This window comes from Pseudorasbora parva, chromosome 16 (genome assembly GCF_024679245.1).
Source record: "Pseudorasbora parva isolate DD20220531a chromosome 16, ASM2467924v1, whole genome shotgun sequence".
NCBI lineage: Eukaryota > Metazoa > Chordata > Actinopteri > Cypriniformes > Gobionidae > Pseudorasbora > Pseudorasbora parva.
The window spans coordinates 5,025,261-5,039,756 of record NC_090187.1 but is presented as its reverse complement, the minus strand read 5'-3'; the positions used below and the strand labels follow the sequence as shown (position 1 = coordinate 5,039,756).

The following is a 14,496-nucleotide window of genomic DNA, read 5'->3' as shown; positions in this document are numbered from 1 at the left end:
TTTTAAGAGAAAGCACAAATGAAGTATTTGTGCCATTGCCAGAGGAGTCAGTCAGGTCAGCGTAAAGAACTAATTCTACTAGCGCTGGAGTTAGCATTTTGCACATCAACAAAAAGAAAAACACATCCAAGATGAGTCCACTGATCTATTAACAGATATCACACAACTTGTTGATACAGCTACCAGTGTGTCAGCTTTTGTTCCTAAAGTGAGTGTGCATCTGTCTGAATAAGTACAGAGGTGGTCACTCGAGCACTAACAGACTTTGGCCTACTTTGTGTGAAGAAAATAAATGGATGGTTGGTTTTTAGGTGCACTGAATTAGCCCAGAAAACAAGTGGAATAAATAACTATTTTTCCATCCATTTTTTATGAACGTCAGTAGCCTATGCCGGATTAATAAAAGTGCTCTAAATCATGAATCATAAAATTTTATTTTTTTAAGACTGCATCTCGGAGACGGCTCTTTTTGATTCAACCTTTTGCAAGATGCCATTTTGACCACTTTTCTAATACTCCCATTATCACTGTGATAGATGGCAATATTATTGTTCAGTATATATTGATGTTTATATATATTTTATATGATAATCATATTTTCAGTCTTAAGCCATGTTTACATAAAAAAAGACATTTCATCTCTCATCCATTTATTATACTAATTTACTATATATTCTTTTGTTCCATAAAAGTATATTAACTTCTCTTTTCTGCACTTTCATCAACTGGTGTCCTGAGTCAATGTTAAGGCTGCATTTATTTGTAAAATATTATCACTATTTGAATACATTTTAAAAATTTTACCCTTGTAATGAGGTGCAAGCTAAAATGTTTTGCTAAAAGGTTGCAAAGCTAAATTTTGTGTCACACCATCCTTCATAAATCGTTCCAATCGGCTGATTTGCTGCTTAGGGTCACTTTTGTTCGCTGAATAAAAGCATTCATTTCTTTCAAAGACTCTTACTGAACCCAAACTTTTGGTCTGTTCAGGTTCTGGTTCTGTTCTGAGCCTCCAAACACTTTCTGGGACAAAAGTAAATGCAGACAATGGCCATTTTTGAACAGTGTATATGTGCATGGCTGGTCAAAGAGCTGCAGTGCTTCTGAAAACAATGCAAAGCTTTTTTTCTGAAAGCCATTATGTACCGCAAACAAACATAAACACACATAATCGTATCATCATTAAACATGAAGGGCTTACAGATCTGTCAATAACTTCCCTCCAGGAATCCAAGGTTGAGAGATTTCAATATTCCACAGCAATGCCAACACAACACTTCAAGTCACACTACCTGCAAGACCTACACACACACACACACACACACACACACACACACACACACACACACACACACACACACACACACACACACACACACACACACACACACACACACACACACACACACACACACACACACACACACACACACACACACCAACTTCACCATAAAATCCCTCAATAATACACAGATAGCATAAATAAACTCAAACAACACTGAAATGCACACACATACACACACCTAGCACCAGGTAATGAGCAGAACTAGACTGTCACTTACGTCAAGCCAAACTCTCTCTCTCTCTCTTCAGTTCAGAGATGAACGGCTATATTTTTGTCAAGTCCTCCAGGATCATTTGCTTGTCTTCTCCTTCTTCCACCCTTCTTTCCAGTCTTTCCATCAGTGTTTTAAGACTGAATCGCCGGCCGTGCTCGTACTGCAGCATATAGTGTGTTAACTATGTCTCAAGGCGGTATTGTTGACATTATTAATGTGTTTTTTAATTGTTATGGATTCAAGTCATCTGTTTTTTTCTTGTCATTGCGGCATGGGTTGTGCTTCGGTTACAATATGTCTATGCGTGTGTGTGTAATGCAGCTCTAATCCCTTTGAGGAGGTGAGAGAGCGGGTGCTTAGCAGCCAGGACTCCATAGGGAATAAAAGACAATTTTTTCAGTTCAACACAGTGCAAATGATGCTGACACATACTTCATCTTAATGCCATCCTATTATGCAATAAATATCAACTACATAATTAACCTCATCCTAAACACTCGCCTTGCATACAAGAAAGAGCATTCACACACATATACTTGTATAAGTGGATTAGAGTGTCAAAGTAGGACACAGTAAAAAGCTCTAAGCTACAAACGTCCTTGACACTGCCATCATGAGCAGGCAAAACAGGCCCAAGACCTGATGCACGATCAATATGCTGGACAGCTGACACAGACAGCTCCGACAAGCACATCTTGACCCACTTAAACCAGCTCAGCAATGACTTCTGATGTTTCCTGACTGTGATTCTCAGAGGGTGTGAAAAAAAATTATATCACTAACAACCAAAGCAGAGCTTAAGCAAGTCAAAGATTAGTGAGCGAGGCCATGTGCTCACGTGACTGCGTTCCTTTGTGATGGCTTAATGATCTGTTTGGCACCCCTGAGTATGTGCACACAAAAAAAGTATGTATGCTCTCGGCCTGGATCTGATCAATAGCTTCCTCTCTGTTAGAATGGATGAATTGTCAAATATACGACGAGACAAACACACCACCTGTTGTTCTCATCTTTCTTTCACTCCCTCAGCCTTCCTGTGACTTGGGAGCTCCCTCAGCCATCCATTTTATTTTACCAGAAGTTATGCCAAACAGTAATACAATTCTCACTTTAAAGGTGCACTATGTAGTATTTTGCAGTAACATATCCAAAACCACTAGGCCAGTGTTATATATTTTGTTCAGTTGAGTACTTACAATATCCCAAATGTTTTCAAATATTTGTAAATTGTGAGAAAATTGCTATTTTAACCAAGGACAGGGACGTTTCAGCATAGCGTTTGAGGAGGTCGCCTGTCAATTGCGTCATATCTGTGCTACCCCAGGGTATTCTCACAAAAATGCGTCTAAATAGTACGAGTGTGCAATGAAACTCATTTTGGCGTGTCTATGGCACGCTGTTTTTTGCGTGCATATGAAACGCATTTTATGGCGTATTATACATACGAACCCCCCACCCCACCACCCTAAACCTACCCAAGCGCGTGTCATATATACGCCATAAAGTGCGTATCATATGCACGCCAAAATGAGTTTTGGCGTATACATTCCACGACATTGCACACTCGTACTATTTATACGCATTTATGTGTGATCGGGTTGGCTACCCTCAGTTTCGGGTTTTATTTGGCAGGAGCGCTTTACTCTTAGTAGTGTAAACAAGTGAACGTACGGAGAAATGTCATACCATCATTTCAACACACTTAAATGTATCTAATATGATAAACAGAGCTGCATTACCTCATAATCATAACCGGAAGAGCTGTGTCCCGTCCCATCCCATCATAATAAAAGTCCCGGTGTTCACAAGTCGGGTATTTGTTTAACAATCGCTCCAGCAGCCGTGCTCAGCTCCACAACACTCCGTCCTCCTCTGATTCACACTACAGTAACGTTAATAACCGCATCCATGAACATGATTTCTGCCCGTGTCCTATTTTCCACCGGCTGTGAGGTGAAGACCACATGTCCCTAGATACTGCGCTCAAACATCAAACTACACATTTGTTTTGAATAGGCGCCCTCCAGTGGACGGAAAGTTGCATAGTGCACCTTTAAAGTTCAGAAACAAAAACCAAGAACCCTATTTTCTTTCTTAAAAGGCCATTCATCCCAAATTAAAAGTTGTGTCATTAAGTACTGCAGTTTATGTTGTTGTTGCTTTATTTTCTCTCATGGAATACAAAAGGAGATCAGGGCTCGCAAAGTTTCTAAATCGCATTCACAGATTCAGATATAGATTTTGGTTTTAAATCGGTAGTAATTTGGAAGTTAAATTGGTAGTAATTTAAAGGGGGTGTGAAACACTCAGATTCAGTCAATCTCATGTCAATCTTGAGTACCTATAGAGTAGTATTGCATCCTTCATATCTCCAAAAAGTCTTTAGTTTTATTATATTTGTAAAAGAAATAAGGGCTATTCCGAGTCTTTCCGGAAAAAAACGAGCGCCTGGAGGCGTATCGAGTGGGCGGAGCTAAAGAATGACATATGCGCAAAGCGGTGACGTCCTCAAGCGTGGAGAAACCCATGGCTATCGATCTCAGCTAATAGATATGATCCAGCATCTAATTCGGAGGCTGAAATAGAAATAGCAACAGCAGGACGTCCGTCTCTGTGGTATGTACTGTATTTAGTGGGCTGTCAACATTTGTCTTTACTCTCAGTCTATGAGGACATGATTCGGTTTATGGACTATTGTATGCGACCAAACCTTAGTAGCAAGCAAAAGGATTTTGCACGTCAGACTAGTGTAACGTTATACATAGAACAACAATGAAGTCCGTTAGCACATTTGAATGACGAAGCATGCGATCGTGTCGTTTACTGATGTTTACTCACGCGACGATAAGCAACAGCACAGATATTTGAAGCAGTTTTACTCACCGGCTGCTTCCAAAGCAGGACCGAACCTTTATCGCTGGGACGGCTCCGTCAAAAACACACTTCTTGGAGTGTGGAGATCCACTTTGCGATGCGCCTGAAGCATTTCTGCGTTCAAATCGGTTCAAATGCAGCGCTGCCTTCCCGGAATGCTGTGCTGAAGCGTTGAAGTCGCTTAATGTCAAAGTGGAGGAATAAAGTGGAGCGCGGCGCGGACTATAACCGACATAAGTGTTCACGGACGACTGGATCTGCACCTGAGAGAGTGTTTACTCTCTCGCTCTAGTCACGCGCGCGCACCCTACCGGGAGAAGAGCCCGTACGGCCCGTACAAGGACCTTCCGCTCTATTAACGTCAAGTCGAGCCATACTCGAAAAAAACTCTCCGGAACTTGTGAGAAACCGGAAGGAGTATTTTTAACACAGAAATACTCCATCAAACGTCCAACATTAGTTTTTGAAACTTTGTCTATGTTTAGGATGAGAATCCAAGTCTTTATAGTCTGGTTTATAACGCAAATCATTTTACAGTTTACAGCAGTTTGTAATTCTTCTTTTACCTACAGCGGTGAATGAATTGGATGTTTTAAACACAGTTATGGAAAATATAGCTCTCTTATAGCCTACGTGTTGCAAAATAAAGTGGTTGTATTCATAGTTTTTAGTTTATGAATTTTGGTCATCATTAACTGTCATTTCACTGTATGTAAAATGCTTTACACAGTAAACATTGAGCAAAATCCATGGATTGGCAAATGCCATTTCAAAATGACTTTAAACACACACACACACATTGTTCACATATGCATCCATACACAATGTGTGCCTACACACACTAGAACATAAATGCACAAACAAGCTTGACATTTGTGGGTTTAAGGTTAATATTGTTTATGAAGAGGTTTTTCAGCTCTGATCAATACAAATCTTTGTGAAAAAGTACAGAGAAATGAAGAACGAGCAAGGCAGAAATGGAGAGAAACACTGGATATGAGGAGAGAAAGAGAGAACACGTCTTGACAGTAATTGAAAACATTTATTATTTCGCCTCAGCACCTGCCAAGGTTTCATCCATCAGACACACACTCACGCATAAACACAATAAAACACAGAGAGGACCAAAGAAACAGTATATATAACCTATATATTGGAATACAATATTTAAACCAGAGCATCACTCCACATCACACAATAGCAGCGATGTCTTTTTTTAGCTGGTTAGCAGCTAGATAAAAGGGCTGATGGGAAGGATCTCATGTCCATGGGCAAACAAAAGACCTATTCCTCCACTAATGGCACCGTTCAGGTGTGAAATGAATCACCTGACCTTTCCAACACACACTCACAATACAAACACACACCTCTCTATTAGTGTGAGTCAAGCTGTCTTTCAATCTTTACACAGCTGAATTTCTCCTGAAGGAAAAGCAATCCCTACGGGTGGCCATTTATTTGTCCGTTTCGTTTCTCTTTCTGTCAATCTATCTCCTCTCCATCCTAACATAGCCTCTTCTTCAAGTTACAACTGGAGAATAATAAAAAAGAATGTCTTCAGTGTATTTTATCTCTCACGAGCAGATGCTGGCCATTTGATCCATTTCATAAAATCCTGAAATCCTCAAGCTTTTCGAGGTACATCGATCGCTGAACTCTAAAGTCATGAAAGGCAAGGTATAAAACAGAGGAATACACAGAAATGAGAGAATAGTTTTCAGCACCACCAAAGCAACTGCAAAAATAATAATAAAGTGCAACTGTTTGTTTCCAGCAGTAAAAAGCGGTAAGACTTTCATCACAAATAAGGTAATAATTAATTTGATAGCTATCTGTCCCTCCATTGACCCTCATTCCTACAGCTTAGTAAAAAGTCTAATGAACTGTCTTTAGGTTGTTTGGACATTATTTTGAACAATCAAAATATAAAAATGTATTTAAAACCGCCATTAAAAATGTCATTCACAATGCTTATTGGGAGTAATTATTTCCCTCATTAAAGCCACACAAAGTAAAGTACAGTCTTTACCTTTATCAGATTGGTTTGTTGCTTGCCTCAAATCAAAGTTTGCAATGTTGGGATTCACCTTGCATTTGTTTGGTGTAGTTTAAGGCTCATAATTCTCTAACAAAATCCCTATGGGAAACATACTTTCAGAACCAATGCTGCTGAAAAAGTGTCACTGTTGCAGTGTCAGGATGCTGCTTACTCAGTCAAAAGCTACAAATAGCTTGCTTACAGTAGTCTTTGCATATTAAGCTAAGGATATAGTATATTAACATCAACATAAAATACACACTTCACCTTTAAGAATTACATCTCAGCACTTGTGTGTTTTGGTGGCTATGATTGGCATGAAGGATATTTTTAGCTGACCTCTCATAAAATTCTTCTATTTTCCACGCCCATGCTTATAACTGGAGGCGCAGGTGTTTATAGTGTGGGTTTAAAGCGCTAAAGAGCAAAATAAATAATTTGGTCATCATTTACTTACTCTCATTTTATTCCAAAATGACTTTCTTTCCCCCACAAAACACAAAAAGACAACTTTGGCAGAATGTGCACATGTGCAAGTGGCTCTTTTTAAATCTGTCATGACTCATGACCAATGACATCAATCAATGACATTTGACATGGATGTCAAATAACTAAATGTCAATAGATAAAATTAATTTATGTATTTTCCCTTATACCTTAATTATGATTTTTAGTTTTTCTAGACCTTGCAAACCCTGGTATGCTTTCATTGTATAAAAGAGCAGTTGGGTCATTCCATGTCAACTCAACCAGAGGTCCCTTAAAAATACAAACATAAATAGCCAAAATATTAAATATCACAGATGTATATTTATGGAGTAATCCACTGTTTTGTAGAGGGGGGTCAAAATGACAATTTTCACCTGAGATTTGGGGTAAAATGACATGGGGGTAAAAATGACTTTAGAAAGATGGCAGCATTATTATTTTGTGACAGAGAATGGTGGGTCTATTAGTAAAATCGGTTGACTTTAGCAATCTCTGTTGTATTACATGTCAACTGTAACAGTTAGGAAAAAATCTGATTCTTAAACTTTTCTTTTGGTATCTCTATTTTAAAGGCCATCGATGGTTCAGTCCCAGAGATATGGAGCTAAAGTTCAGTGGTCGAAAACCAAATGGGTCCAATATTAAATTTAAAGAGGAATGTCTAAAGAACCAATAATGTTGAAACTAGAAATGTATATTTTTTTTCTACTACCTCAATTGCATAAAACATACCTGTCTGAGTGCCATGAGTATTGTTTTTTACAAAGTTTGCATTCTTATAACTCTAAAAGTATTTAATATATCTTAATACCCTTTTAGACTGTCATTCTTAATAAACTTTACTTTTGTAATCTCAATTTTTAAGACTGAGTTCTGTCCCATAGATGTGGGACCCCAACCTGACTCATGTCTAAATTGTCGAATTTTACCAATTTTGAATTGTCTACAAAACTTTGGATTACTCAGTAAATATACATTCATGGTATTCATATTTTGCCTTTCATCACTATTTATTCATGTTGGTATTTCTACAGATTTTTTTTTTTTTTTTTTTACAAATAAAAAAATTGAGCTGGGGATATTTCCGAATTTTGGTTGATATGAAACGTAATGACACAGCCGGATCTTCAGTAAAAACTCCCTTTGTGTTCACTTGAAACAAATAAGGACAGTTTGCCTTTTCTTTTTTTGGTTGAACTAATCATTTAAACACACATACAACACCCAGCACACGCACGCACGCACGCACGCACGCACACACACAGGTCAGTGATGGACAGTTAGGTCAGTAAGATTAGAAGCAGTGCCTGGAGCCCGTCTGGCAGTTCTGAGAGCCAGACATATAAACACACACAAACATTGTTAATCAACTTCAGGAAAGTAAAGAAATTCAATTGTACCGGAGTGTTCCTGCGTTTCTGTTCTTGATCACTGTTACATCAGTTTAAAACAACACACAGTGAGCTCCAAAAGTTTGAGATCACTATAAAACTCTGTGATTAAAAAATCAACTCAATGAAATGAAGATGAAATATTTCAAATTATGCATGTCTAGGTCACTAGTCATATACATAGGCCTAAATGTTGCACTTATCATGAACTCAAATACTAAAGCACATGCTTTTTTTGAAAAATCATGTTTAAAATGGGTGGTGAGATGTGGAAACAAACAAAATGCATAAATGGACATTATTATTTTTCCAGCTCAATATTTATTTTAGTATTGGGCAGCAGTGGCTCAGTGGTTCATGTAGATTGTCTACAATCAGGAAGGTTGGTGGTTCGATCCCCGGTTCCACCTGACCAAGTGTCGAGGTGTCCATGAGCAAGACGAGCTGGATGGCGCCTTACATGGCAGACACCGGCATTGGTGTATGAATGAGAGAGGAAATGGGGGAATGTGAGGGAAGATGTAAAGCGCTTTGGATGGCCATAGGGTCTGTTAAAAGCGCTCTATAAATGCAGTCCATTTACCATATTTTATATTAATAATATTTTACAATTATTTATTTTTTAAGGATTGACAACACTATATAGTTGAAACCTATCAGGCATAACACTATGACCACTGACCGGTGAAGTGAATAACACTGGTTATCTCTTCATCACGGCACCTGTTAGTGGGTGGGATATATTAGGCCGCAAGTGAACATTTTGCCCTCATTTGAGCGAGTTTGTCAAGGGCCAAATTGTGATTTGAATTAAGATGACTGGGTCAGAGCATCTCTAAAACCTCCCTTCAGGTGAGTCCTTCGGAAGAGACATTAAACCGAGGTCCTTACTTTCTTTGGTCATTAAAAATTCCTGTCCTCTGTCCATCATGGCCTCCTATAATCCCCATATACCGATTGGCTTCATCACTCTGTCTCCTCTCCACCAATCAGCATGGTGTGCGGTAGAAAAGCGCTATATAAATGTAACAAATTATTAATATTAATTATTATTATTAAAAATGCAGCTCTTGTCAGTGTGATGCTCTGGGTATTGCACTGCTGGGAAACCTTGGGTCCCGCCATCCATCTGGATATTACTTTCGGCATCTGCCAAGTAAACTCCTTAAACTCGTTGTTGCTTTGTTGCAGGTGCATTTTCCTGCTGAGAGAGGCCACAGCCACCAGGTAATACCGTTTCCATGAAAGGGTGTACATGGTCAGCAGCAACACTAAAGTAGGTCTACTGGTTGGGCCTCTTTCAGCAGGATAATACGCCTGCCCCAGAGCATAATTCAAGAATGGTTTGAGGAGCACAACAACTACTTTGAGGTGTTGACTTGGCCTCCAAATTCTCCAGATCTCAATCCAATCAAGTATCTGTGGGATGAGCTGAACAGGCAAGTCTGGTTCATGGAGGCCCCACCTCACAACTTTTTTTAAAGGGGTACTTCAGCGCTGGGAAGATAAATCTGTATTTAAAGTGGGTCATCAATGTAGTAGAAATGTGAAATTATTTTTGAATTTGGTGCCTTCTAGACTGAGAAAAGACAGAAAATATATTTTCGTCTCATGGGGATGAAAGACTACAATTCCCAGAATGCTTCGCTGCCCTGTGAGGCCATTCCCAAAGCCACCGCTACTGGATTACTGTGACTGAGTTGGAGAAGACACTACAATTAAAAACTGAACGTGTGTGTTCAATATAATGAGTGAGTCACCGCGCGAGTATCACAGCACTGAGCACGAACTGCAGGAGTCAGATTAATGAGCTGATGAGCTCTCGTGATGAGAGCTGAGGTAATCACGACTACACTCGTGGCATTCACAACGCGAGTTCAGTCTGGCGCGTTTCAGTTCATGCCTTTGCAAGCTTACCTTTCATAGAAATTAATTTGAGAAGTTAAAAGACTTACATTGCTCAGCATAGCTCTGTTTAAATGAGTGCCTGTAGCTGCGAGCTGAGCTGTGAGTGTGATCTCCATCCCCCATGCGCGGGTTCAAAACATGCAGAAATGGCTCCCTCTGCTGGCTGTAGTCTTTAGCCTTTGGGCAAACATTCCTACGATGATGCAAATATCGTCAATTTGCATCATTGGAGGAATTTTTCCAGAAATAAAATGCATAAATCTCTTGTCTCAGGGGGACATGAGGGGGGAAAGCACAATCATTTGAATATACTTCAGGGTTTCTACTGATACAAAGCCATATGCTAATCGCTGAAGTAACCCTTTAAAGCATCTGCTGCTAACATCTTTGTGCCAGAAATCACAGCACACCTTCAGGGGTCTAGTGGAGTCCATGCCTCGACAGGTCAGGGCTGTTTTGGCAGTACTAATATATATTATAATACCGACCCTTTGGTGTTTCAAATTGTATAGGTATTGTTTAAGGATGATTAACAAATCCTTGAAAATCAGAGAGAGAGAGAGAGAGAGAGAGAGAGAGAGAGAGAGAGAGAGAGAGAGAGAGAGAGAGAGAGAGAGAGAGAGAGAATCCCAGTTTCAATTTAGATAGCACTGGCCTCACCTCTCCTCACACTGCATCCTGTGGGAATTACAATGACGTCTGTGGGCAGTGAAGCATGAGTGAGGTTTTGAGAGAAAAAAATCCCTTTTACCACAACGTCTTTTGAATTTGTTATCGACAACAAAATGTTCAAGAAGCTCCTTTAAAGAAAGGGGAGGCGAACATGGAACGTCCGGTGCTCCTCAACGAATTTTAATTGGTTTGGCTCTTTGCTGCTGTGCTGTTTGCCAGAATGAGGAGAAAAACTCAGATGCTCGTGGAGCTTTGAGAATCAATAATCTGGAGGGACAGAGGACGTGTAGTACACCGGGAGTATGTGCTTTCATCCACTCTCAGAGTAAAAGGTTACTGATGTCATCTGTAGGTCTGTAGGTCTGTGTGTGCATGATTCACTAGATGTTTTTTCTGTCTCAGTGGGCTGTGAAGATCAGAGTCTGCCCTGTTAATCTCTGTCAAAGTCACATTTACTTTGGATGCTTCTATCCTTAACTTTACATTTGACTTCCACTGCATGTGTACATCTTTTTTTTCTTTGTGTATTATGTGTGGGCAAGCATGACTATTTCTATGGTCGATATAAGATTAGTGATTTGAACAAACCCCTAACTCAAAGTATTGAACTTGAGGGCATCAAACATCTCACAGTTTGTGTTACAGACATGAATGACACCTCAACCTTTGCGGCTTGTTGTGGATAGGAGTGTTTTTTTCTAAACAAGTTGACATGGTGAAAAAAAGCATGATGGAGGAGGGATGGAGTATTCATACTGAATCTACAGAAAATGTGGTTCTGACATTTATTTGCATTTGCGCAGGCACTAAAAAGTACTGATGGCAAAAAATGTGTTTACAGCATCTAAAACGTTACAGACACAAATGCTTACAAATCCTTTTTTAATCTAAGAATATCAATGAGATGAGATTATTTCAATATCCAACCCGATCACACATTCATTGGTGTATTGTAAATGGGTTTAATGGTATATTGTAACAAATTATTGTCACTGTGCAGTATATTGTTTTCCACTTTTGTTTTTAATATTACTCAAAAGTGGTTCGTTTTAGGTTTGAGGATGGGGTTTAAGGATCTTAAACATATCTATACAATATAGATATAGTCTTATGGGTTTGGAACGACATGAGGGTAAGTAATTAATGACAGAAATGTAATTTCAGGGTGAACTATCCCTTTAAAACGGCAGTACTGTGTTTTATAATGTACTTGTTTTGGGTCTCTCTCTTATAGTACACTATATAGTACACGATAAGCAAAAATGCTGGCCACACATTAGAAGATTTGAAGAAAAAAATATCGTATCTAGTAAAAGCCTATTGATTTAAGAATTTTTGGACTGGAAAAAAAGACAAAATATTTGTTTCTTTTTTTAACTCCTTTGTTTTTCTTCCCATAAAACAAAACTTTTGGCAGGAGAACCAGGGGGCTGTTCCATAAACCAAGATTAGAGTATAAGCCAGGCTTATTTCGGTTAGTCAGGCTTATTTTTGGTAGATTCGGTTTCATAAATCAAACTTAAAAAAGTTCAAACTCAGTTACCCTGGCAACTTATGCTGCCAAATTAACCTGGTCCGGGGCAGGCTAACTGTCAGGCTAAGTCTGAGTTCAGGCTTAACGAGCATACCATTTATGACACCTGCTGGTATTTCGATGTCATTTTATTTAACCACTATTAATAAAAAAAAAAAAAAATAATTAAATGAATAAATAAATAAGGAAATGTACTTTACTAATACATGTAAGAAATTATAAGGTATAAATACACTAAGAAATGTTACTACTTGTGTCAAAACTTGTGTTTAATTGTTAAGTTTGGTAATTAATTATTTAAAAGTATATAAATAGGGAGCTGAACTCGTTTCCAAGCTTATCCATGGCGTGTCCTATCATAGATGAGGTGGTGGATGAGGGAGCTATAGTCTTGCGGAGGGCATTTCAAAGAGACAGAGCTTTCAGAGACAGGTCAGACCCATTGGCTTTTAATGACAGCTACCTGTATGAGCGATATAGGTTCTCAAGAGATGGGATTGCATATATTTGTAGATTAGTAAGCCCATACATTGCAAATAATACACGCCGCAACAGAGCGCTCACAGTCCCACAGACGGTGTGCATTGCACTTCGCTTTTTTGCCAGTGGAACATTTTTGTACACAGTTGGAGATGCAGAGAATATCAGCAAAGCATCAGTTTGCCGCTCTGTACGAACTGTGTACCTTTCTTTAAAAAGATTACTTAATGTGTTCTTCACATTCCCTGGCCACAAAGCTATTCGGACCATTAAACATGCCTTTTATGGAACAGCTGGTAAGTTCAAATAACTATAAAACATAGAAATATTTCTTGACTGTCGATTTTACATGGGACATATTTAAAACAAACAAATCATTTTCCTAGGTTTCCCAAATGTTATCGGTGCATTGGACTGCACCCATGTGCGTATTAAGTGTCCGTCTGGTCCACATAAAGCGGACTTTGTGAATAGGAAATCAGTACACAGCATCAATGTACAGGTACGGTCCCACTGAGATGACATTGAAGGCTATGCTCTAGCACTGAGTGTTCTGTACTAAGTTGGGCACCAGTGTTTAGTTCATTTCAATTAAAATGTAGTGACCTACAGGTTTAATTTCTTTTAGATGATTAGTGTTGCAGATTGCATCACAACTGTAGAGGGCAAATGGCCAGGCTCTGTGCATGACTCCACAATCTTTAGAGCCTCATCTCTCTACCAGCAACTAGCAAGAGGTATGCTAGTCTTAAAACAATTTTTTTTTAATATATATATATCTATATATTCATTCTGTCTATGCAGGAGAATTCTCAGGAGTTTTGCTAGGAGACAAGGGATACCCATGCCTGCCTTACCTCTTGACTCCCTATCAGGAGCCCCAGACAGAGGCACAGCACCACTACAACATTGCCCATGCACGCACAAGAGGTCGTATAGAGATGGCATTTGGGCTGATAAAGTCAAGGTTTCAGTGCCTGAAGCACCTCAGAGTGACTCCACCTAGGGCATGTGACATTGTAGTTGCTTGTGTAGTGCTCCATAACATTGCTTGTCTGAGGAGAGAGAGGCAACCAAGGATTGTTGAAGAGGAAGACTGGGGCAATGAAGTAGTATTGGAAGAAAACGAAACAGGCAGACTTATACGAGACACATATGCAAATAAATATTTGGTCTAAACCATGTGTAGCCTTTAATTTTCCAATGGCCCCTCAACTTTCTCCTTAGTTGAACAAACACACACAGAAGTCAAAGTATTTAATGTGATTTGTCTTTATTCAGAGTGAATCTGCCTGTTAGGGGTGAAAACATACAAATAAATGTTGTGGAAAGTGATCAAAAAGGTAATGTTTTTTTTTTTTTTTTTTTCTTTTTTAAAAATAATAGTTCTACTTGCATTTTTCTGTAGCTGTTGAATTTCCAGCTCCAACTTCCTCATTTTCAGTTTTTTATACTGGATGTCCATATCAGTCACTATTTGTTTTAGGAGGTAGCGTTTATACACTCCTTTTATGTTTTCTGGGTTCTGTAGCAACATAAATTTAATTTATT

At 38.9% G+C, this 14,496-nt stretch overlaps 1 protein-coding gene across 1 annotated transcript; it reads left to right on the top strand.

Annotated features, from left to right (window-relative positions):
* Positions 1–12,808: 12,808 nt before the first annotated feature.
* On the top strand, positions 12,809–14,123 carry LOC137043770 (putative nuclease HARBI1). The gene is made up of 4 exons (XM_067420186.1): positions 12,809–13,241; positions 13,332–13,447; positions 13,574–13,682; positions 13,750–14,123. Exons 1-4 carry the CDS (start codon positions 12,809–12,811, stop codon positions 14,121–14,123), a joined length of 1,032 nt encoding a protein of 343 aa, XP_067276287.1.
* The last annotated feature ends 373 nt before the right edge of the window (positions 14,124–14,496 follow it).

Coding starts and splice junctions, on each gene's coding strand:
- LOC137043770 (XM_067420186.1), top strand. CDS start 12,809: ATGGCGTGTCCTATCATAGATGAGGTGGTGGATGAGGGAGCTATAGTC. Junction 13,448..13,573: donor TACACAGCATCAATGTACAG/GTACGGTCCCAC, acceptor AATTTCTTTTAG/ATGATTAGTGTTGCAGATTG. Junction 13,683..13,749: donor CTACCAGCAACTAGCAAGAG/GTATGCTAGTCT, acceptor CTGTCTATGCAG/GAGAATTCTCAGGAGTTTTG.